Genomic DNA, 26,566 nt, shown 5'->3' on the forward strand with positions numbered 1-26,566 from the left:
GTTCATTTCATACCATATTTTCTTTATAGATGGAAATTAAAGAGCCAAGGAACAGTAAATGACTTGCAAAGGAATATCCATCTCATGTAGTTACACTAATAGCAGGTTCCCATCATGACAAGCTCTAGGATTATAATAGGATAGACAAAATATTTTACTAAAAGTACAAAACTGGTAGACTTTCTTCATCTTCTGTATCTGGTCCCCATGTGAGTTTTTTATGTTTAAAGTGATAAGACTGTCTTGTGTAAATTTAAAAGACCTTGGAAATTTGGAAGAATGCATCAGTGGGTTTAGTTGTATTAATAAAAGGGAAATAACCAGCTTCTTTGCCCAAATGATAAAAATTGTATAAACATATTCTTTAATTGTAGACAATCTAGTACTTTCCTTCTGTTGCTAAAATGTCACATACACACATACATACACAGTATCTCACAAAAGTGAGTACACCCCTCACATTTTTGTAAATATTTTATTATATCTTTTCATGTGACAACACTGAAGAAATTACACTTTGCTACAATGTAAAGTAGTCAGTGTACACCTTGTATAACAGTGTAAATTTGCTGTCCCCTCAAAATAACTCAACACACAGCCATTAATGTCTAAACCACTGGCAACAAAAGTGAGTAAAACCCTAGGTGAAAATGTCCAAATTGGGCCCAAAGTGTCAATATTTTGTGTGACCACCATTATTTTCCAGCACTGCCTTAACCCTCTTGTGCATGGAGTTCACCAGAGCTTCACAGGTTGCCACTGGAGTCCTCTTCCAATCCTCCATGATGACATCAGGGAGTTGGTGGATGTTAGAGACCTTGCACTCTTCCACCTTTTGTTTGAGGATGACCCACAGATGCTCAATAGGGTTTAGGTCTGGAGACATGCTTGACCAATCCATCACCTTTACCCTCAGCTTCTTTAGCAAGGCGGTGGTCATCTTGGAGGTGCATTTGGGGACGTTACCATGTTGGAATATTGCCCTGCGGCCCAGTCTCTGAAGTGAGGGGATCACGCTCTGCTTCAGTATGTCACAGTACATGTTGGCATTCATGGTTCCCTCAATGAACTGTAGCTCCCCAGTGCTGGCAGCACTCATGCAGCCCCAGACCATGACACTTCCACCACCATGCTTGACTGTAGGCAAGACACACTTGTCTTTGTACTGCTAAACTGGTTGCCACCACACACGCTTGACACCATCTGAACCAAATAAGTTAATCTTGGTCTCATCAGACAAACAGGACATGGTTCCAATAATCCATTTCCTTAGTCTGTTTGTCTTCAACAAATTGTTTGTGAGCTTCCTTGCATCATCTTTAGAAGAGGCTTCCTTCTGGGATGACAACCATTCAGACCAATCTGATGCAGCATGCGGCATATGGTCTGAGCATTGACAGGCTGAGCCTCCCCACCCATTCAACCTCTACAGCAATGCTGGCAGCACTCATAAGTCTTTTCCCCCAAAGACAACCTCTGGATATGATGCCGAGCACGTGCACTCAACTTCTTTGGTCGACCATGGAGAGGCCTGTTCTGAGTGGAACCTGTCCTATTAAACCGCTTTATGGTCTTGGCCACCGTGCTGCAGCTCAGATTCAGGGTTTGGCAATCTTCTTATAGCCTGGGCCATCTTTATGTAGAGCAACAATTCTTTTTTTTTTCAGATCCTCAGAGTTCTTTGCCATAAAGTGCCATGTTGAACTTTCCGCGACCAGTATAAGAGTGAGAGCAATAAAACCAAATTTAACACACCTGATCCCCATTCACACCTGAGACCTTGTAACACTAACGAGTCACATGGCACCAGAGAGAAAATGGCTAATTGGGTCCATTTGTACATCATTACTTAGGTATGTACTCACTTTTGTTGCCAGGGATTTAGACATTAATGGCTGCGTGTTGAGTTGAGTTATTTTGAGGGGACAGCAAATTTACACCGTTATGCAAGCTGTACACTCACTTCGTTACATTCTAGAAAAGTGTAATTTCGTCAGTGTTGTCACATGAAAAGATAAAATAAAATATTTACAAAAATGTGAGGGGTGTACTCACTTTTGTGAGATACTGTATATATGGGCAATAAACTTGGATTATATTCCTAAAACATAAAATAGTGGCAACCTGTTTATTTACAAGATTAGGAGCGCAAGTAAATTAACTGAATAAATCAACAGAGATGAAAAAAAAAAAACACCTATCCCAGAACTCACCTCCGCTAGGTCCTCAAAGCAGCTACCTACTAAAGGATGAGGACTGCCTTCATCTGTCATTTCTACGGTGTCCTCAATAAGGCCCAGAAGCTTTACACTTAGTTCCTGGATATCGATGATTCGACTAAAAATATTTTCAACATCCTACATGGGAAATGATAGAAGATGGCTCAGTTACTTCTATGGCACAATATATCACATTGTTGTAGCTTTAGAGTCACAACTGCAAACAAAACTACTTTTTTTTTACAGTAAGAAACCATACAACTATTTTTACTACTACTACTTAAAAAAAAAAACAATAGTTAAAAGCAGAATCATTCTTTAGCAATCTGAATTTGAAATAAAAAGATGGAAACATTCAGCGTTTAGATATGCAAGTAATACAATACAAGTCAAATTGGCCATTTGTGTGTGTGTATATAATATATATACACACACACGCAAAAATTTTACTGTGTACTATAGTTTAAGTAACCCTATAGTTACTTTAAAAGCAATAAACAGTAGATACTGAAAGCAGGCACCTTGAGGTTTTTGCCTACATGTTCCCTTCTGGTGAGCCTTGGAAGTGCCAAAAGGTAGGGCTCTCTCTCTGCTATGCAGATCTTTATAGCTCTTGTGGTTAAACAAATGGGGCCTGCTATCTACCACCACCTTACCTTAGCTAATATAATGGGTAGCCTTACTGCTCAAATGGAAGGCATGTGAAGGATCATCTACAAGCTTTCAACTTACTACGGCTGCTTGAGATTTGCTTTAAAGAGTGTCGACACGGCACACTAAAAGGTTTGTTTTCAATATTTCCTCTCATTATTTCAAGTGCCTACATATTTAAAGCTGCAATTGCTGACTTGTAGTAAAAGGTGGAGGCCCCAGAACTGTCATCCTTATCTTTCCGTGACTACTTGCTCAATCACTGACCTAGTACAAGCCTGTGCATTTCAGGCATTCAGCTGTGCACATCACATGTACATCCTTGTTCTGGGTCGGTGACTTAATAGTAAAGGAATGATAAGGTTAACAGATCTAGTATACGCACCTTTGAAAACAAACTGGGAATGGCAGCTCCCAAATTTCCATCCTGACACATTCCATCTAATGGCCCTATTTAATGGAAAAAAAAAACAGTGGCAAAAAATGGATCAGTTACAGCAAGTATATTTACTTTGCAAGGAGTTAAATAATTACCTACTTAGCTGTTACTGTTAACCCTTTTATGACCAGTGGTCATGGGTCCCCTGATCATATTTGACAATATTTCTTATTAATTTACATAATACAAGGCCTTTTACACCTTTTATTTGGTTTTAAGACCCATTTCTGTTATTATTTCTCGAAAGCCTTGGGTACAACCAGCTTGTTTTTTTTTTTTTAAATTTGAATACCGTCAGCTATAGCAGCTAGAAATAATCATTCTGTTCTTCTGGCTTTCCACACTCCACGAAGGGTCTATAATTTTTACCATAGGTGTATTGTCAATGATAGAGACAGAATATCAACCAAAAATCCAGAAAAAAATATGACAAATGTTATAAATCGAGTTGTAGTTCAGTGAGCAAAATAAGTATTTCATCCCCAAGCAAAACGTGACTTCGTACTTGGTGGAGAAACCCTTGTTGGCAAGCACAGAGGTAAAACATATCTAGTAGTTGGTTACCAGGTTTGTACACATCTCAGGAGGGCATTTGGTCCACTCTTCTTTACAGATTTTCTCTAAATCCTTAGGCTACATGCCCATGGACGTTTTAAAAAACAGGCTGTAAAGCCAGTACAGATGCCAGGGGGAAATAAAAAATAAAAATCTGTGTTAAAAACACGATTTTATCCGCATTTTTCACTGAATTCAATGCACGTTACTCTGCGCTGGCTTTCAGCTGCATTTCTCTGTCCATTCAAAACCAATGGTTCCCTATGGGGGGACTTGTGTGCTGAGAATCTTGAGGGGGAATCTCTGCTGATGTAATGCCGTGTGCGCAACTAATTATATAGGCATGGGGCGGGGTCACCGGTTAATGTCATCCGGTGAACCCGCCTCTTATGACATCATAGTCTTGGGGCATGATGGAGCGTTAAGCCTTGTTAAATCGCGTTTAACACCTTCTGCCGGCGTCTGACATTTTTACAGCTCTAGCGCTTCAGCACTGCGACGCTTTAACTGACAATTCCCCAAACAAAATTGGGGTCTTTTTTTTCCCCACAAATAGAGATTTCTTTTGGTGGTATTTGATCACCTCTGGTTTTTATTTTTTGCACCATAAACAAAACAATAGTGACAATTTGTAAAAAAACGCATTATTTTTTGCATCTTGCATAATAAATATCCCCCAAAAATATATAAAAAAAAACTTTTTTCCTCCTCAGTTTAGGCTGGGGACTGTGCTAGGAAGATAACAGATCGCTGTTCATACTCTGCATGAACAGACTATTGGTCACTTCTCCCCTCAGAGACACACAGTTCCAGGTTCTCCGTGTCTCAGCGGCATTCGCGACCGCCGGGCACCTGCATCGGCTCAGGGGGTGGCGCCTACTTGCCACAGGGCGAAGCGACATTACGTAATGTCGTTTCGCCCCGCCAGTGCCATTCTGCCGCAGTACAACTGCGGAGGGTGGTCGGCATGTAGTTAAAAAGACAAACTGCAAAAATGCAGACTTGCCAATCCCACTGCAGGACTCTGAACATAAACAGGAGTCCAATTTTCACCCATCAAGGTGAGCTTTGCCATAAAAGCATAGGATGCATGAAGGTGAAAAAACACCTGGCAGTGACCAGCCCCCCCATTTTACTTACCTGAACCCTCGAACTCGTCCCACTGGGCCACTCTGTGCAAAAGGAACTGCACAGTGGAGATAAGTATTTTTAAAGAAATTTTAACTTTAGTGTCACTTTAAATTTGTGGTTATGACCATTCATAAGCTCCTCCCGTGTAGTTCTGGGCTGATCCCTCAAAATGTTGCATGGATCTCTAGACTGAGTACGATTGATGGTTATTTTGCATTTCTTCCATTTGCGAATAATCGCTCCAACTACTGTCTCCCTCTCACTAAGCTTTTTGCTGATGGTCTTGTAGCCCATTCCAGCCTTGTGCAGGTCTACAATCTTGTCCCCGACGTCCTTTGATGGCTCTTTGGTCTTACACATGAGGGTGAGGTTAGAATGGAAGAAAGACAGGTGACTTTTATACACAAGTTGTCATTAGAAGCACCTTCTTAAATTGACAGGACTAATCAGTGTACCACACGAGCACATACTGTAACCAGTCTGTGGAAGCCAGAATTATTGTTGGATGGTAGAGGAGCAAATAAATATTTTACACACTGAACTGCAACTCCATTTATAACATTTGTATATTGTATTTTTTTTTTCTTGATTTTTGGTTTATATTCTGTCTCTATCATTTAAAATACACCTATGATAAATTATAGACCCTTCATTTCTTTGTAAGTGGGCAAACTTACAAAATCAGCAGGGGGTTAAATAATGGGATTTTTGTACTCACTGTAAAATTATTTTCTCTGAAGTTCATTGACGGACACAGCTCCTTTAATTCTTGACCTTAGGGTTATCACGCTACCTTCATGAGAGGACTAGGCAGAACATTAACACATGTAAAAACTAGCAAGACTGCACAGCACCACCCAGGGGGCAACCCCTCTGGCTATAACCCCTCACCCTGCTTTCCTGCAGCTCAGTTTGTCAAAAAGCAGTACAAACATAAATAGGAGGGGTGGGTGCGGTGTCAGTCAATGAGCTTCAGAGAAAAGGATTTTACAGCAAGTACAAAAATCCCATTTTCTCTTTTATTCATTGATGGACACAGCTCCTTTAATTCTTGACCCTAGGGTCCTCCCCAAGCAGTGTCAAAAAACGAGGGGTGGAAACAGCAAAATATAACTTCACAACAAAAGGAACACCTCAGAGGAGTCGCCATCTTAAATGGCCGCCATCAAAACCAGTGGCCAACTTGTGCATCAAAAGATGTGTTTACAACAAACTAGTAACTTAAAGAAAGTGTAATTGCAACCTTACACAGCCGCCTGTAAAACCTTGCGGCCAAAGCAAGCATCCGAAGATGCACATACGTCAACTTTGTAGAATTTAGCGAAAGTGTTAACGGACGACCAAGTCGCCGCCTTACACACCTGGGAGACAGACGCTTGATGTCAGAAAGCCCAGGAAGTCCCAATTGCTCTGGAGGAATGAGCTCGGACAGGAAAAAGGGGCACCCGCCCCATTAAGGCATAGGCCTGAACCACAATCTGTCTGATCCATGGAGAAATGGTGGACGACAAGACCGTCATATCTTTTTTCGGACCAGCCACGAGACAGAGAGTCAGACAAGCAGAGTCCGACTTCCAGAAGGGAGCAGCAGCAGACAGATACATCCGTAAAGCCCGGACCACATCCAGGGAATGTAAGACGACCTCTTTCGGGTGTGTCGGCTTAGGACATAAGGATGGTAACACGATGTGCTTATTTAGATGGAATGCCGAAACTACCCATGGAAGGAAAGAGGGCTGCGGACGTAGCACCACCTTATCCTTGTGGATGACCAGATAGGGAGACTAGCATGACAAGGCCACCAATTCAGAAACCCTCCTGGCAGATGTAATAGCCACTAGAAAGATTACTTTCTGAGAAAGCGTTAACAAGGGAATCTCCCTAATGTTCTCAAATGGCAGTTTCTGATGCACCGATAGCACCAGATTCAGATCCCACGGCGGTGGCGGTAGCGGTGCTCGAACTGGAGGGACTACGTGTCAAACCCCTTGCACAAAAAGGTACACCCCAATGAGTGAGTCACCAAGGGGCGTTGGAAAAAGACAGCCAAGGCTGAGATCTGTCCCTTGATGGTGCTTTAGGCAAGTTTCTGAGCCACTGCAAAAACAGCAGGATCCTGGAAACTGAATAAGTGCGCGGACGCCATCCCATCTCCTCAAACACGGAGATGTAAGTCTTCCATGTACGATGGTAAATCATCTGAGAAGACGACGTCCACGCCCTCGGCATAGTGGAAATCACTGCATCTGACAGACCTCGGTCTCTCTTAGTACCTAGCTTTCAACGGCCATGCTGTTAAAACCAGCGACGGTAAAGCAGGATGAAGTAACGGACCTTGCGATAGAAGGTCCTCTCGCATCGGCAGCCGCCAAGGAACATCCGCCACCAGTCATAATAGGTCGGCGTACCAAGGACGCAGAGGCCAATCTGGGGTAATCAGAATTACTGCAATCCCCTCTGCCTCCATTCTGGGTAGCAGACGTGGCAGGAGCTTTAGTGGGGGGGGAGGCATAAATCAGCCGATAATGTCCCCATGGAGTCACTAATACGAATGACGTGTCCACCCAGGGGTCTCTTGTTCTCGACACAAACCTCTGCACCTTCCGATTGAGCCGAGAGGCCAAGAGATCCACATCTGGTGTGCCCCATTTTAGGCAAATGAGCTGGAATACATCCGGATGCAACGACCATTCCCCTTGGTCCAGCATCTGACTACTTAGGTAGTCCACATGCCAGTTTTCTACGTCGGAATGTATATGGCCGACACATGCCACTCCTCCCACTGTAGGATGTGAGCGACCTCCCTTGCTGCCGCTGAGCTCCTCGTTCCTCCTTGATGGTTGACGTACGCCACCGTCATGGCGTTGTCCGACTGGATCCTGACCAAATGCCCCTGCAGCCTCCGTGACCATGTGGAGAGGCACCGCCTGATCGCCTGAAGCTAGAGCACATTGATCGGCAGTTGGCATTCTTCCTGCGTCCAAAGGCCCTGGGCTGACTGTACGCCCAAAACAACCCCCCAAGATGTCAGGCTGGCGTCCATTGTCATCACAGTAAAATGGAGCAGAAGGAACGATCTCCTGGATGGAAGGGCCGTAGAGCTCAGCCACCAGAGAAGGGAGTCCCTGACTAGCTGGCTCACCCAAATTTGACAGGGAGATTTGTCCCATTTTGACAAAATCTCTTTTTGCAAGACTCGAGTGTGAAATTGAGAGTACAGTACCGCTTCGAAAGTGGCTACCATGAGTCCCAGAACTCGTATACAGAATAGCAGCAACAACCACCGGCAGTTCACTAACAACTTCACCGCAGCTTGAAGAGCCTGCAGCTTGTCTGCAGGGAGAAAAACTCTCGCTTTTGAGGAGTCCAGCAGTAAGCCCAAGTACTCCAGATGGCACTAACACCGACTTTTTTAGGTTCAGTAACCAAACTCCCAGAGAGTCTGTATGGTGATCGCTACATCCTCCTCTGCCCTCAGGAGGTCGTCTAGGTAACCCCCGATTGAGATCCCATGTTGTCTTAACACCAGAATTGGGGCTAACACCTTGGTGAAGACTAGGGGAGCTGATGCCAGGCCAAAAGGCAGAGCCACGACTGTAAATCGCAGAAACCTCTGATGCCTGAGGCATATGGGTACATGTAAGTATGCATCCTTGATATCCAAGGACGCCAGGAAGTCCCCCTGATGGAATGCAGCGACCATGGAGGGAACTGATTCCATCCTGAACCTTTGCACTTTCACAAAGCTGTTGAGGGCCTTGAGGTCCAAGATTGGACATACCCCTTCCTTCTTTGGGACTACAGATTGGAGTAGAATCCCAGAAAACTTTCCAGCTTCGGTAGAGGTACTATCACCCCATGCAGCAGCAGGTCCCGTACTGCCCCCAAACAGGGCTTCCCGATGAGCCGAAAGCAGATGAAGGTTGAAGGGAAAGAATCTGTGTGGTGGGCAAGAAAGAAACTATCTTGTATCCTGATGAAACCAGTTTGCAGACACATTGGTCAGACAGTAGGGAGGTCCACCAAGCTGCAAACTCCCGAAGGCGACCCCCCACCCGAGTCTGGCGGGGGCAAACCTTCATGCGGTAACATTTTTGCTTGTAGACTTATTTGGCTTGCGAAAGCAGGGATGCTTTTGTCCTTCAGCCGGCGCCTTGTCGGACTGGGAACGCTTACCAGCCCACCCGTTTCTGAGCGGAGAAAGAGGGCCCTTGCCTATGGTGTGCCTCCTTGACCTTTCTGGATTGTGGGAGCAACGTAGTCTTCCCACTGGTAACATTTTTAATAAAGTTATCCAGTAAGGCTCCAAAGATGCCCATTTTTTCAGGAGGTTCTCCTCAAAGGGGTAATGCACCGCCATTCTCAGGACTGAAAAGGCCCGTTGCGGGCTTCCTCATTCCTTGTAGATGAACTAATCAAAAATGTGGTCAAATACAGAAACATCTTAGGCGAGCGGGCCGGTTTGCTAGATCCAAAAAGGACCTCCACCTCTGCAGATGTCCCTGCTGCATCCTGTATCTTCAGGGTATTCCGCACCACTGTGATAAGTGCTCCTACTAGCGCTTTTTCCTGCACTAACCAGGACACAGAGTCAGAGTCATTTTCACTGTCCGAACGGTCCTGGTCTGCATCCTCTGACTGTTTGTCACAGCGGGGCCGAGTCTGAATCAGAGATTTCCCCAGAAGATTGGGGGGGGCAGGGAGCGTCTTTTAACCCCCTTGCGCCCACATGCTGCTTCCACCCTGGCAACAAAGGAGGGCCCCCCCGCAGGACTCACCACCCTGACAGAGTACTGCGCTTTGCTGACGCCATCCGCTCTGCCTTGCGTCAGTCACGAAGTGCTCAGAGTAAAAACCGCGCTGTTCTAGAAGTATACAGACACCAGCACTAGAGGTAAACAGCACTGAGGCTACAAAAAAATGGCCGCCGGCTGTTCTAGCAAAAAACTCCAAGAAAATGGCCGTCGAACCTTCTAGAAAATGGTTGACCATAATACACTGCATAAGGCTACAGGAAAATGGCGGCGCCTCCCCTCATGGCAAACCGCCTGAATACCTCACTGTGACCATAAAAAAAAGCAGGGAAAGAGACCCCCCCCCCCCCCAGGCCTGGAAGACCCCCGGTCAGGTACTTGTACTGCACCTCAAGCCCAGTCACACTGCGGCCCCAGCAGGTGGAAGAGGGAATGAGGGATAGGGAGAGAGGAAAGGGAGAGTGAGAGACCCCCTAGTCGACCTCCAAGGGAATGTCCAGCTGCTCCATCCTGCCGATGCAGGGGGAGCTGTACTTACTCCTCCTGTCGGGACTGCTGGATGCATTCCACCACAGACCCATCACCCGAGCAGTACGGGCTTGGCTGTTGGCCGCGGCACACTGTGGCACAGACAGCAGTAGCCCGGTCATATGTGTGCCCAGGAGCATTTAGCTCACCGGCCGCCCCTGGAACAGAAGGGGCATGTCGTGGCAGACCCAGCACGTAGCTAGGGTCTGCTCATGCTCAAAGGCCAGGCTGAGGAGACTACAAGGATCTATATAATCCAGCCTGTCACCCAGCCCGGCTGTTGATTTTAGATCACAGGATCAAAATTTCAGAAAAAAATTTCAGGACCAAAGGTCCCTTCAGGGAGCCAGGTCCTTCTACACCAGAAACCAGAGTGAGGGGTTATAGCCAGTGGGACCGCCCCCTGGGCGGTGCTGTGCAGTCTTCCTGTTTTTACATGTTTTAAATGTTCTGCCTAGTCCTCTCCTGAAGGTGGCGATATAACCCTAAGGTCAAGATTTAAAGGAGCTGTGTCAGCCTGAGCCCACCAGGAAGTCAGCGCAGCGCTGCGCTAATCACAGGCAGTGAGACATCTCCCTCTGATGCACGGCTGCAGAGATCGGGCAATATGTCACTGCCTGTGATTAGCGCAGCGCCGACTTCCTGGTGGGCTCAGCACATGGACCATGCGAACACGCCTGAGCTCATCCCTAATAATGAATGACCACAACATACTACTATATAATACTAACATAAAAGCACACACAAAGGTTGAACTTGATAGAGGTGTGTCTTTTTTCAACCTCAACCTACTATGTAACTATATGAGTATGCGCTGTCAGAGTTTGCTTTTTCTCAGGCTGTTTTTGAAAATCATGATATTCTTCAACAACTGGACAACTTTATTACAACCCGCAAACCTGGAACTGAAAGACTTGATGGCTACAGAACAGGCTTAAAATGCCGGGAGGGTGTACATAGATGTAATGCCGTTCCTGTGCTGGCCGGGCAGCGCATTCTGTGATTGCCGAGTTCTTGGGACTTGGCTGATTACTGATCAGGGTAAAGGGCCAATCACAGCAGGCACTTTACCACGTGATCAGCTGTCACCTAATCACAGCTGATCGCGGAAGTAAACAGAAACCGGTTATCAGCTTTTTTTTTTCTCACGCTGTTAGCATGAAGAAAAGTAGAAAGCCGCTAAAAGGCTTTGGTTAGAGGGATATTGGTCCTCTTAGTCCCCACCAGTTCTGCTATTCAGTGCCCTCTATCAGTGCCACCTTTCAGTGCCCACCAGTGCCCATCACTGTCTCATCAGTGCTGCTCATCAGTGCCACCTACCAGCGCTGCTCATCAGTGCCACCTACCATCGCTGCTAATCAGTGCCACCTACCAGCGCTGCTAATCAGTGCCACCTACCAGCGCTGCTAATCAGTGCCACCTACCAGCGCTGCTAATCAGTGCCACCTACCAGCGCTGCTAATCAGTGCCACCTACCAGCGCTGCTAATCAGTGCCACCTACCAGTGCCCATCACTGCCTCAACAGTGCCCATCACTGCCTCATCAATGCTGCCCATCAGTGCTCACTATCAGTGCTCACTATCAGTGCTCACTATCAGTGCTCACTATCAGTGCTCACTATCAGTGCTCACTATCAGTGCTGCCTATCAGTGCTGCCTATCAGTGCTGCCTATCAGTGCTGCCTATCAGTGCTGCCTATCAGTGCTGCCTATCAGTGCTGCCTATCAGTGCTGCCTATCAGTGCCCATCAGTGAAGGAAAAAAAATGACCCGTGTGCAAAATGTTATAACTAAATATGAAAAATAAAAGTTTGTTTTTTCTTCAAAATGATTGCCCTTTTTTGTTTGTTTAGCAAACAATAAAGACCCCTGGCTGTGTGAAAAAAATGATAAAAAAATACATATGGGTACAGTGAAGCAAGTGGTCAAAGGATTTGAATAGTTGTAATGTTGTCCTTGAAGCAGAATGAAAAAAACATTTGGGTTTTTTGTTTGGCTTCTGTAAATGTTCGCCCTGGCAATGCTCAGTTTCCTATATCTTTTGTTTGACAATAGTTTTCTTATTAGTCCCCACAAAAGCAGCTGAATATAAAGACTCACCTTCCACCCTCCATAGACTTCATTAGAGTTTGGGAAGATGTTAAGGATTTCCACATTTTTAGAATAGTTTGTGAAACTGGCTAAGAATCAAACCCAGGCAGAGTTTCTCATCCCCATTTATAAATAATAGCAAAAGAGCTCATATATAACTATTAGAAAACGTAAGAGTGATGCAATATAATAAACAGGCGTGTGAGGTGAAAAACTCACATGAGCTGAAAACAGCTTTGTGTTGGAGGCAAAAGGTTCTCGAAATACTTTAATGATGAGGTTCAGTTCCCTTATATACTGTCTAACTTCAGCCATAAAAGACTTCACAAGGTCATAATATGTTTGTTCCCCTAAAGTGGATGGCTCTTCATCAGCTAGGCACAATACGCTCATGTCTTCCTCATCTTGGTGAAACATATCCATCAACACCTGTGTAAAAGAAAGGTGGCAGTATTTAGAAGACACCAACGTCAAATAAAAATGAAAGTTTGACACAAGAAAAAAAAAAAGTCTACCCAAAAGTGTTGTCAGTTGTAAGTATAATCCTGAAGGCATCGACTAGCTTCTTATATTTTCTAGGTACTCCAAAAACAATTCCTTTCAATTACCTTATTGCTATGGGTGCTACCACCTGCCTTGAGATGTTAATACATACATATACGGGGTGTGTGTGTGTGTGTGATTATACACACACATATACACAGTATCTCACAAAAGTGAGTACACCCCTCACATTTTCGTAAATATATTATATCTTTTCATGTGACAACACTGAAGAAATTACACTTTGCTACAATTTAACATAGTGAGTGTACAGCTTGTATAACCGTGTAAATTTGCTGTCCCTTCAAAATAACTCAACACATAGCTATTAAGGTCTAAACCGCTGGCAACAAAAGTGAGTACACCCCTAAGTGAAAATGTCCAAATCTGGCCCAATTAGCCATTTTACCTCCCTGATGTCATGTGACTTTTTTTTTTTAAATAACAAACTTGTTCTACTCACCTCCTCTGTGTAGTGGTTTTGCACAGGGCAGCCTGGATCCTTCCCTTCTCGGGCCAATTTTCGCTGCTCCTGGCCCCTCCCTTTTGTTGAGTGCCCCCACAGCAAGCTGCAGCTTTGTGTGCTTATTCTGACATGGAGCTGTTGTTCGGGACCGTCCCCTCTCTCTCCTGATTGGCTAACTGAATTTAAATTAAAGCAGCGGGTGCCAATGGCACCTCTGCTGTGTCTCAACACATAAGGACAGCTGAGGGACTCGTGGACATTGCTGGACAGAGATGGGGCTCAAGTATTAGTGGGTGCTGGGGCGGCTGCTACACACAAGGTTTTTCATCTTCGTGCATATGCATGAATATAAAAAAAACCTTCTGACTTTACAACTCCTTAAATTCAAAAGACTGGTTGCATAGAAAGAGTTGCAATGAGTGTAAACATGGGTTGGAAGTTTTGGTTTACATTAGAGTTACTATTAATTTCACAAAGCACACAGGAACAGAGCTGAGGCTGTTAACCGCATGCCGACCAGCCGCCGCAGTTATACTGCGGCAACATGGCTAGGCTGCCTGAATCGTCATCATGGTACGTCGGCACCATAGACGGCCACTAGGGGGCCCCACCCGGCAGTCTTAATCCCCGCCGGGCTCCTGCGATCGCTCGGGGCACACGAAGGGCCCGGAACTATGTGTGTAAACTGTATGTAAACACACAGTTTACGGTTCCCTGAGGGGATAACTGAAAGATCTGCCAGTGACATTTTTACAGTAATCAGTGCATTTTTAATCGCTGTAATAATATCAATGGCCCCAAAAATGTGTCAAAATTGTCCAACGTGTCCGCCATAATGTCACAGTCACGATAAAAAAAATCGCTGATCGTCCCCATTACTAGTAAAAAAAAATTATATATTTATTTATTTATTTAAATGAAAATGGCATAAAACTATTCCCTATTTTGTAGACGCTATAACTTTTGCGCAAACCAATCAATATACGCTTATTGCGATTTTTTTTTACCAAAAATATGTAGAAGAATACATATCGGCCTAAACTTAGGGAAAAAAAATGTTTTTTTTTATATATTTTTTGGGGATATTATAGCAAAAAGTAAAAAAAAAATTCAAAATTGTCGCTCTTTTTTTGTTCATAGCGCAAAAGATGAAAAACGCAGGTGATCAAATACCACCAAAAGAAAGCTCTATTTGTGGGGAAATTTTTTTTTTGTTTGGGAGCCACATTGCACGACCGCGCAATTGTCAGTTAAAGAGACGCAGTGCCCAACCGCAAAAAGTGCCCTGGTCTTTGGCCAGCCAAATGGTCCGGGGCTCAAGTGGTTAATCAGCTGGAGCGCCAGTCACTTTTTTTCTCTTGGCTTTTAGGAAAACTTGTCAGAAGCAATTCACGCTAATAGCAGGGGAACAAAGCAGCAGGCAAAAATGACACTTGCTGCTCCTAATTGTGACAAGTACATACTATAAAGAGATATGCTTTGTTCTTATTTCATGTCAGAGGTTTACAACCACTTTAAGTGCTTTTTTTTTTAAGCCCAGCTCTGGGAAATGTAAAAATAAGACCAGTCTCCACAGGTTCTTCCCATAAGCCCTGGTTTCTGTGTAGCTTTGAAATCATGCTACTTTAGAGCCACCAATCGGTGCAATTTGCACCTCCAATTTCATTGCAGTTTTGAACTTCATTTAGCAGAAGTCAATGCAAGTCGCAATGAAATCCCCAAAAATTAGTGCAAGAACCGTTTCAAAATCGCTGTAACCTGGATCGCAACGATTTGAATGGTTCCATTGCCAGCAATAAGGTGCAACTTGTCATGTGATTTTATACTGTAAAATCACACCAGTGAGAACCAGGGCTTAATATCAAACAACAGCTTTGCTTATATATGTATTCAACTACATTATTCAGTTATAAATAGTGAGATATTTTCTTACATTTATTGTAAGACGATTATCCCCCAAACATAGGAATTTTCACTTGCCTGTCAGGAAGACGAGAATCATTGCAGCATCGCAAGACTTCTCTCTGCCGTTCAGAGGGGAATCTCACTCACAGTATTTTCCCGACATGCAGGAAATACAAAAACGGCACAATCTGCATGGCGTTAATGAAAGTGCATACCGCGCAATCGTGCATGAGGTCATCGACAATAAAAAGACGTTTTACATCAAAACTACACAAGTGCACTTTCACAGGCAGCAATAGCCTGTGTTATATACTATCTGCTAAGATGAAGTTGACTGAGGGTTTACAACCACTTTAAGGCCTCTTTCACACGGGGCCGATCCGTGATGATCCGCCCCACGAACATCCGCTTGCTCAGTGGGGATCGTTCCGTCAAACCCCGTTGAGCAGGAAGATGACAGGTCCGTCTCTGCACACTGCACAGGGACGGACCTGTCAGCGCGCCGCTCTCCCCTATGGGAGATCGGATGACTATCGGATCGGAGCGGGTCGGATGTCAGCGCTGACATCCGACGCTCCATAGAGGTCTATGGAGCATCCGTTCAGGTCCGCCTAAACAACTGACAGGCAGACCTGAACGGATCGTTCGTGTGAAAGAGGCCTAACTAAGGTTTATTTTTGGAATCAAAAATGTCATAATGATAGCTCCTAAGCTGACAGGGGACACAGACATTTTTTTTTAAACATTTTATTGTTTTATTCCAGGCTTTTAGAAGATAAACAGGGGTAAATGACACAGCGCAAGCACTGTGCTGTCTATCATGTTTTTAAGAATCAGGATTTTTGTTGTTCCTTGTTTTTTTTTTGTTTTGTTTTTTATAAGTGCTACAACCACTTCAGCCCCGGAAGATTTAACCCCTTCATAACCAGAGCATTTTTTACAATTTGGCACTGCATCAATTTAACGGACAATTGCATGGTCGTTTGATGATGTACCCAAACAAAATTTGCATCTTTTTTTCCCCATAGAGCTTTCGTTTGGTGGTATTTGATTACCTCTGCGGTTTTTATTTTTTGCGCTATAAACAAAAAAACAGCGATAATAAAAAAATAAAAAAAAACTATATTTTTTACTTTTTGCTATAATTAAAATCCCCAAGTTTAAAAAAAAAATAATAATTTCTTCATCAGTTTAGGCCAATGTATATTCTTATACATATTTTTGGTATATAAAAAAATAAAAATAAATCGCAATAAGCGTATATTGATTGGTTTGCGCAAAAGTTATAGAGTCTGCAAACTATTGCAAAGATTTAAGGCATTTTTATACATTTTTCTACTAGTAATGGCGGTGATCTGCGATTTTTAGCGTAACTGCAACATACAGATCAGAGACACCTATCAGTGCCGCATATTAGTGACCATCATCGCTACCTCATTGGTACCACCTCATCAGTGCCCGTCAGTGCCGCCTTATCAGTGGAGAAAAACGTATTTCCAAATTTTATTTTATTTTCAAAATTTTCTGTCTTTTTATTTGTTTAGCAGAAAATAAAAATCCCGGAAGTGATTAAATACTACCAAAAGAAAGCTCTATTTGTGGGAACAAGGTGATAAAAATGAAGTTAGGGTACAGTGTAGCATGACCGCGTAATTGTCAAAGTGCGACAGCGTTGAATGACGAAAATTGGTCTGGGCAGGAAGGTGTACAAGTGCCTAACATTGAAGTGGTTAAACATAAAATTCGAAAAAAATGTTACCATAAATAAGTCATGATTAAATTATCAAGCACTGTGCACAGTATAACAATTTGTCCATGATTTTTAAAGTGTAAGTTTGGAGGTCTCGTTTTGAGAAGGAATCACAAGAGTTAAAGTCAACACCGTAAAGCCAGAGAAAGCTATTTACTAAGTGTTACCAAGTCTAAATTTACCAAGCCGTCATTGAAGTATTGAAGTATTGAAATGGGGTATTTTGTAATAAGAGCTTGTGGCAAAAATGTATTAACATCTGTATTCCAATATATATTTGAAGTTATATAATTTTTGTATTATCACTAAATATATCTCATATTATTTTACACTGAATTTTTAGTTAATAAATATATATTTTTAGCACATGGTTGTACTCTCGTCTTCAAAATGGCACGGATAAACTAATTGTATTTGTGGAAAAATTTGAAAATCTCCTAAACCGGATATTTGCAGAATTCCATAAATATAATATTGTTTTAATATTTCAGTATAAACATCTGACACTCCAGACTCGATATTGCAATAAACAAGTGTTCAAGGACTATTTGTGCACAGAAATCGATGAATACAATGAAAATAGAGAGAAATCAGCGTGGAAACTTTGTGAAGCCTAGCCTGCAAAAAAGTCGTGCGTGACCTGGATGAAGAATGGGAGAAGAATTCATGCAATAAAATCGATGACAGTTGTGTTGCTAATGCACTACGAGCAGGCTACATGGACAAGTAGTTCTCGTTTAACCACTTGCCGACCAGTGCACGACGATGTACGTCGACAGAATGGCACGGGCAGGCAAATGGGCATACATGTACGTCCCTTTAAATTTGCCGCCCTGCCATCGGGAGCGCCGTGAGTCCGGTCGCGGGACCCACGGACTCGATCGCCGCGGGCATCCCCGCGATCGTCTCACGGAGTGGCCGAATGGAGAAGTGCCGTTGTAAACATTTCTCCATTCTGCCTAGCAACTAGTGACGCTGATCTCTGCTCCATGTGATTGGAGCAGAGATCAGTGTTCACTAAATGTAAGCCCAACCCCACCACAGTTAGTAACACATCCCTAGGAACATTTAACCCCTACACTGCCACCCACTGGTTAACCCCTTCACTGCCAGTGTCATTTACACAGGAATCACTGCATTTATATAGCAGTGATTACTGTATAAATGACAATGGTCCCAAAAATGTGTCAAAAATGTGTCAAAAATGTCCGATGGGTCCTCCACAATGTCGCAGTCACAATAAAAATTTCTGATCGCCGCCATTACTAGTAAAAAAAAAAATAATAAAAAATTATTAATAAAAATGCTATAAAACTATCCCTATTTTGTAAACGCTATAACTTTTGCGCAAACCAATCAATAATCGCTTATTGCGATTTTTTTTACCAAAAATATGTAGAAGAATACGTATCGGCCTAAACTGAGGAAAAATTTTTTTTATATATTTTTGGGGGATATTTATTATAACAAAAAGTAAAAAAGAATGCGTTTTTTTCAAAATTGTCGCTCTATTTTTGTTTATAGCGCAAAAAATAAAAACCGCAGGGGTGATCAAATACCACCAAAAGAAAGCTCTATTTGTGGGAAATTTTGTTTGGGAGCCACGTCGCACGACCGCGCAATTGTCAGTTAAAGCGATGCAGTGCCGAATCGCAAAAAGTGGTCTGGTCTTTGACCAGCAAATTGGTCCGGTCTGAAAGTGGTTAAGGAGAGCTCTATCACTGTACATGAGAAAATAGGCCCAATGGTTCAAAAGTCAAGAGATGCAAGAAAATGAGGCCGGAAATTGGGGTTTGGAGAGACAATGTTCTAGGAAGAAGATGACATGACTGTATTTGAATAAATGTAGATTGTACATACCGTAAATAAGACATCCCCTGAAAATAAGCCCTGGTGTGTTTTTTGGAGCCAAAATTAACACAAGACCCAGTCTTATTTTTGGGCAAACACGGTAACAGCCACCTGCAAAACCATACGGCCGAAAAACATCCCAAGATGCCAAAACATCAACTTCATAAAACTTGGTATAAAGTCAAGTCACAGGCAACCAGGTAGCCACTTTGCAAAACTTGAGACACAGATGCCCCCAATGTCTGAAACCCAAGAGACACTAATCATTCTGGTGGAATGAGCCACAACAGGGAAGGAAGGAGACCGACCCTCAACGGCAAAAGCCTGGACAACAGTCTGCCTGATCAACCAAGAAGAAGTAGCTGAGATAGCCACCAAGCCGTCCATGGGCCATTCACAAGCACAAAGAAGAATCCAACCTCCAGAGGGAGGCCTTAGCAAACAGATACACACAAACCTTCTGAACCACATCCAAGGGGTGCAGTGCAATATCCATGGGATGTGAAGGGCATCAACACAAGGAGGGAAGAAGGATAGGTGCACCTCTTTTAGGTGCAATTTGGAAACCACCTTCCGAGAGAGGAGGAACACAGAAGGAGATCCACCTTGTCCCCGAGTATACCCAAATAGGGAGACAAACAGGACAAGACTGCCAGATCTGACACAACATGTCAAGTGACAGCAACCAAAAAGGTGACCTTCTGGGACAGAGATATCAAGGGAAGATCCCCAAATACACTCACAGGGAGGCTTCTGAAGAACCAAGAGAACAAGGTTCAGTTCCCACGGCAGCAATGGAGATTGCAATGGAGGAGCTACATGCCAAAACCCTTGAATGAAGGCTCAAAGCAAGGAGTGCATGGCTGGAGGGCAATAAAAGAAAATCCCAAGGGCAGAAAATTTGGCCCTTGGAAGGTTTTTTGGGCCTCCAATATGGTGGGAATAATAAAGCCTGACAACTCCCTGTCTTTCAAGGTCGTCAAGCCAGCGACTGTAAAACAAGGTGGAGGAATGTTTCTTGGGACAGCTGATCTTGTCGCAGAGGAAGCCACCATGGGACATCCGCAACCACACACACCACTTTGGTGTACCAGGGTCGGTGAGGTCAAGCAGTAACCATCAGACTGGGATCCATTTGGCCTCTATCCTGGGCAGTAGAAGAGGTAGGAGCTTGATAGTATAGAAATAAGAGAGAAGGGAATGGCTCCCGAGGATCCGCATCTACCATGGGATCACTCATACTCGCCACTAATCATGGTACTTTCTTGTTGAGATGGAACACCAGAAGATCCTTGTGCAAAGTGACGCAAACCACAGAATGTGTGAGGTCCCCAGCACGCTGCGGACATCCTTGTCCCTCTCTGGTGATTGACATAGGGCCACTGCCATGTCCAATTAGAACCTGACCAGGCGCAGCACAGTGGGTCAGACCAGCCTTATCGCCCACAGCTTCAGGGCATTGAAACATGGGCTGAGACACCTCCAACTTTCAATGACTCTGGGCTGACCGTGGGTCTAGGACACCCCCCAAAGCCGGACAGGATAGCAACCTCTCCATGGAGAGGGAGAAATAACTTCCCAGCCAGAAGAGATGGAGATTGAAGCCACCAGAGGAGAGAGGCACTGACCAATCATCCCACGATGACCTGTCTGTCCAAGGACACAGAAGATTGGTCCTATTTGGATAAGATTTCCATTTGCAAAACCCTTGTAAATAAGTGTGCATATGGAACTGCCCTGAAGAGGGAAACCATGAGGCCCACAACTTGCATACAAAACTGCAGAGAAAACCCCCTGTGGGAAAGCAGCCACCAAACTGCAGTCCAGAGTCTAAGATGTCCAGTGGAAGAATAACCTTGGTCCACGCCAAGTCCAGAAACAGACACAGGAATTCCAGACACCTGGTCAGGGTCAGAGCAGACTTTCAAAAAAGTGCAGAACCCAGCCAAACTCTTGTAGAGTGCACATAGTGAGCCATGTTGTCCAGCAGCAGAGAATGAGACTGCTCTGAGGAGGTTGTCCAGATAGCCTACCATGGCAAGCCCAAAAGTTGTTACCAAGCGCCCCCTACCATAAGTGCAGGAATCTCAGGAGTCCAGCCCAGACTGGAGCATGTAAATAATTATGGAGATGACGGCTCCCCCAAATGAGGCGAGGCCACCATGAAACAGATGGATACCATCTTGAACTAGCATAGCCACACCAAAGAATTTAGGTCCCAAGGCCCAAGACAAGAGAGACCCCCTCCCTCCTTTAGAAGTGAAAACAGGTTGTAGTGAAAACCCCTGAATAACTCCGGCCCAGGACTGAAGCTATCATTTCCCATGAAAATAGATCACACACAGCCATGTGAGGATCTCACAGACGAGACAGGCAGAGAGGGAGATTGGAAGGAAAGAACTCACCTGTTAAAAAGGAAAGAAATCCTATTGAGTAGGCCAATGAAATCAGTACGTATGCAAACCCAGTCATCAACAGGGATTATGCTCAGGAAACCAGCAGGGGACCCAAAGAAGCAACCATAAACACCTTGAGGTTGGGCCACCAACTAACCATACCCTAGAGATCACAGCAGAGCCAGAGCCACTTGGCCAGCACATAACCCCATTACCGCTAGGAAGGCTAAGCCGTGCTGTAAAACTGAGTGTGCGCCAGCTGTGATGTCATCAAATAGTGTCTATTTTCCCTGTAGCTCAGCAATTCAGGTCAATTCTCCCCTGAAATATCAGCCCTACATATAATAATATGCATAAATATTATTTCCAATATCCCCATACTTACAGATGGGCATAGTAGGGGCCTTTTATTCCCTTGGCCTGAATATTTGTAGGTTAAGAATCGGGGAGATCCAACAGACAGTGATACGTGCTAACAGGATTCACAGAGAAGAAGAGCCCTGGACACACAAAAATTCATGCAAAGATGAAACTGCGAATTTCCATAATTTTCTAATCCTAAACATACAAATATTTAAAGCAAAGGAAACCAAAGGCTCCTGCTCTGCTCATTTGCAAGTATGGGAATAACAGAAATATTAATAATGACCAAACATATGATTTATAGTAAGGAGGTGCCCTGGATGCACATAATTCAAGCTAGAATAAAACACACAAGCAGAAAATGTATTGGTTTACAAACAAAGGAACACTTGTACTTACCTTATCCACACACATTGCAACCTTGATGTCTTGTTTGGTAATTTCATAATGCCTGATATTCCGTACATAATTCCCAGCAAGTTTTAATATATCAGCAGAAATGTATTCTAATACTGCTACTATGTAAACAGATACTTGATGGTCAATTTTATAACCTAAGACCTCCTGTAAAAAAATAAAAATGTTACTGGTATATATTGAGTTACAGATGTACATTTTAATTCATGACAGCTTGCTTACTATTATGATCTTTAATTTGCTACAGCTAATCACGTGGTATGGGGTGCTGCAATTGGCCTAGGTACCATGTGAAAACTGTGGGCCAATCACAGCATGACACTGGAATCTAGGATCGCTAAGACCAATTATAGTGATCACATGATACCCTGGCTGCTGGTACTGATCACTGCAGCCAGTGGACACATCGGTAACGGGTCTGCGCTGCTGCATGCCCCAGGGGTGTCAGGTACGTCACGTGCCTGCAGCTCCCACCCACTTGCAGTATAGTTACTGTGAGCGGGAGTCAGCAAGTGGTTAAACCTAAACTTTATTATATTGCAGCTTACCAACTCTTTTAGGTGATGGCTGTATACGTTTATTTTTAAAGGCTTTCTTTATTCTATTTTCAACTGGTAATCCAGACAGCAAGTATGTTTTTCACAGCACAAACTCCAGAATGTGTGAGTTTACATGTATAAGACGAAGCACTTAACACTCTCAGGGGTGATTAAAATGATCAGCTTTTATTTATTCATACAAATACTTTATCAAAAAAGAATAAAAATTGTTTGCTGTTTGGCTTCCATTTGTTATTGGTTCTAAATCTGTTAATACATTTAACACTACCCCCAACCCCAGACTGACAATGCTGCTGTCTCTCCTACACTCATTCCTACAGAGTTGTGTCTCACTAATACAGGAGGTGTATTACTGGCCAGATCACCAGGCAAATACAGAGGGGACAAAGAAAAGAACACTGATGCGTCTGATTGGTAAGCTGCAATAGAACACATTTTTGGGTTTAATGCCGCTTGAAAAGAGAAGCGCAGTTGTATTTTTTCTCAACAAAGAACATTGTACCAGAAAAGAGAAGTATGGGTCCACATCTGGGTGGATCGCAATATTAACCAAAGGACCAGCCGCTGCAGTTGTATTGTGGCAATATCCAGCGAATCGCTGTCATTATACGTCGGCTCGTACACAGCGATTTGTGGGTGTGCACATGCCGCTGGAGGCATGTACAGCCACTGGCTAGCGGGGGGAGTTAATCAGTAGGTGGAGTGGACTCGAAGTCTGCAAGACCACCTGCAGTGACAGAACGGTAATCTGCCTGTGTAAACAAGGCAAATCCCCATTCTGACAGGGGAGATCACACAGATTCAGTCTTTCTCCTATGCAGGAAGATGGGTCTGTGTGTTTCCCCAGTGACACAGTCCCCCATACAGTTAGTAAACACACCCAGGGAACACATTTACCACCTTTATCACCCCAGGTGTTAATCCCTTCCCTGCCAGTGTCATTAGTACAATAAGGGTGCATATTTTTAGCACCGATTACTGTAATAAATGTCACTGGTTCCCAAAAATGTCAGTTAGGTGTCTGATCTGTCCGCCGCAATGTCGCAGCCCTGCTAAAAATCGCAGATCACCGTCATTACTAGTAAAAATAAAAAATAATAAACAAGCCATATGTGACAGACCTAGCCGGGACACAGGCTTTTTGAGAGGACTGAATGCGAGCCTCTTGCCGACTGATTATGGGCCCTAGATTTTAAGGGGCACAGGGTGAATGAGAACCCCACTATAATCTGTGCTAGTCAGATTCAATGCTGTATATATAATGTGTGTTGCCTCATGCTGTCGGGACACAAACTGTTAGATGCTAATGTCATGAACTCCAGCCACCTGTGTGTTGTGTAAATGAGTCTAGTCTGGCTTGTAGGAGTATTCACACATTGTTGTTTGTGCTAATTAACCCTGTGTTTATGTTTATGGTAATGTTTATTGAATTGTTAGTGAGCTAGGAGCCGAAAAGACTTATACCTCAGTCAACTAGTCCGAGTGTTGATTTAGATAATTAGCTCATGCTAATTAGGTTAGGTTTTAGTCTTCTACTGTATTATAAATACTTGGCATTTTGGTTCTAATAAAGGAGTCCATGTTGAGCAGCTAAGCGAGTGTCGTCTTGCTTTGTGTTTGTGAGCTGTTGGAATATCTGATCTCTATATTCAGACTTAGGAAGCGGTATACTGACGGAAGCACTCAATCGGAGTGTGGGACCGGATCCGTCGCATTGCCATAAATCTAACCCCTATTTTGTAGACGCTAAAACATTTGTGCAAACCAATCAATATACGCGATTTTTTTTTTACCAAAAATATGTAGAAGAATACATATTGACCTAAACTGATTAAGAAATGATTTTTTTTTTTAATTTTTTGGGGGATATTTATTATAGCAAAAAGTAAAAAATCGTTTTTGTTTTGTTTTTTCAAAATTGTAGCTATTTTTTTGTTTATAGTACAAAAAATAGGATTTTTAAAACAACTTACCTGTAAAATCCTTTTCTTGGAGTACATCATAGGACACAGAGCCTCAAGTATTTACTTAGTGGGTTATGGGCTTACCTTCAGGTGTTGACACTGGTACAACCAATACAGAAAGTTGACTCCCTTCATAACCCCTCCTCCTTCCAGGAGTACCTCAGTTTTTGTAGTCAAGCAATATAATCAATATACCCTCACCCCATAAAACAGAGGGGTGGGAGCTCTGTGTCCTATGATGTACTCCAAGAAAAGGATTTTACAGGTAAGCCATTTTAAAAATCCTATTTCTTTTATCGTCCCTTTTTCCTTTAAGTATTTACTTAGTGGGACGTCCCATAGCAATGCTACTTGAGGGGAGGGAGACAAAACCCGTAGGGCAACCCCCAGACCTAAGGACTTATACTGCTGCCTGCAGAACACTGCGCCCGAATACGATATCCTCATTCCATCTTACATCTATTTATAAAATTTGGTGAATGTATGTACTGAAGACCAAGTCTTGGCCTTGCAGATCTGAGTCATGGAGGCCTGATGACGCACTGCCCAAGCAGCACCAACCGCTCTGGCAGAGTACACCTTAACTTGAAAAGGAAGAATCTTTCCCTTTAAATCATAAGTTTGATGCTGCCTGTCCTTTCTTTGGACCCTCTGGCAGAATGAATAAGACATCAGTCCACATGCAGTGCAAAGTGGATTTGCCTTTAAAAAACAAACCCTATTGCTTGGTATGAACTTCCAGATTTTCATGTATGAAGCCTAATTTCTTTGTTTTCTCAATTACCTTTAGTAAAGGATGGATTTTATCTACAGGGAGAGATAAAGGATTCCTTCGCTTCTTCTTCTCAAGTGCAGATTGAGCATCAGCAATGGCCCACTTATCTATGGGGTGAGGGAAGCTTTTCTGAACTCGCTCCTATAGGAAAAAAAGTAAGAAAGAAATCAATGAATGAATGTGAAACTAAAAGTGAATTAATAGCATAATTACTAGGTATGTTTAAAAAAAATTAAAAATCTCCAAAATGTTTATCTTGTTTTGAGCAAGTCTGTGCTTGACCTTAATGTGTACCCTTTTTCGAAGATGTAGTACAGTAAAAAGAAAACAGATCAATATAAAGATAAACGAGTCAAATATGCATCACTTATTAAAAAAAAAAAAGTGTAAGCTGATAATTTCCTGAACTCTCTCCAGTTAGCACGGTTTACAGCTACTGTACATATGTGGACCACAAACCCCCATGTTATGGAGAAGAGGAGAATTTGAAGTATTCTGTAATCATGTCTTAAAGCGTTACTAAACCCAAAACAGTAAAATCAGTCTGTATATGCAGTAAAGCATGCTTTTTGTACTCACTATGGAACCTAAGGGGTTAATCCTCTGCATTGTGTAAAAAGGCTGTTTGATTCTGTCTTCTCTGATCCTCCCCTTCTTCCACAGTTCCCAATCCATCTCCTGATGGTACAGAGACTTGCTCAGTTTGATATGCTCAGTTTGGAGTGTACTGCTAAGAGGTTGGTTGCATGTGATCAGCACAGGGCCAATCAGCAGTGTCCAGACAGGGGTCATGCAGATTCTTAGGACAGTCAGAAGACAATTAAGACTTCTTACATGCTTTAACCAGTGCTCGACCTGACGTCGATAGAAGTCAAAAGACTGCTATACACACTGCTAACAAGAAAAGGCTTATTTCACTTCTGACAGGGGGAAGAGCCGATCATGTGTTTCTGCAAAGCAGGAACTAGAATCACTCTCTTCCATTAAAAAAAAAGCACCACACTGTGTACACAACAAATACTGGCTAAGCACACAGTTAACGCTTTGATCGCCCTAGATGTTTAACCCCTTCCCAGCCAGTGTCATTAGTACAGTGTCCATGCATATGTTTAGTACTAATCACCGTATTAGTGTCACTGGTTCCTGCAAAGTGTCAAAACGTGTCAGTTCCTGTCTGACAGTCAACAGCAATATTGCAATCCCACTAT

The 26,566-nt window shown here is 43.4% G+C and overlaps 1 protein-coding gene across 1 annotated transcript in view; it reads right to left on the minus strand.

Moving 5' to 3' along the window:
* SOS1 (SOS Ras/Rac guanine nucleotide exchange factor 1) overlaps window positions 1-26,566 on the minus strand; it is a 415,017-nt gene that overhangs the window by 293,242 nt on the left and 95,209 nt on the right. The window contains exons 3-6 of the mRNA XM_077486479.1: window positions 25,368-25,499; window positions 22,042-22,206; window positions 12,588-12,797; window positions 2,214-2,357 (exon numbers count right to left, since the gene is read on the minus strand). Coding sequence (XP_077342605.1) covers window positions 2,214-2,357; window positions 12,588-12,797; window positions 22,042-22,206; window positions 25,368-25,499 — 651 coding nt within the window. The remainder of the gene's footprint in view (window positions 1-2,213; window positions 2,358-12,587; window positions 12,798-22,041; window positions 22,207-25,367; window positions 25,500-26,566) is intronic.

This window comes from Lithobates pipiens, unplaced genomic scaffold, assembly GCF_037356315.1.
Source record: "Lithobates pipiens isolate NorthernLeopardFrog02 unplaced genomic scaffold, aLitPip1_a1.2 Scaffold_18, whole genome shotgun sequence".
In the NCBI taxonomy this organism is placed as follows: Eukaryota; Metazoa; Chordata; class Amphibia; order Anura; family Ranidae; genus Lithobates; species Lithobates pipiens.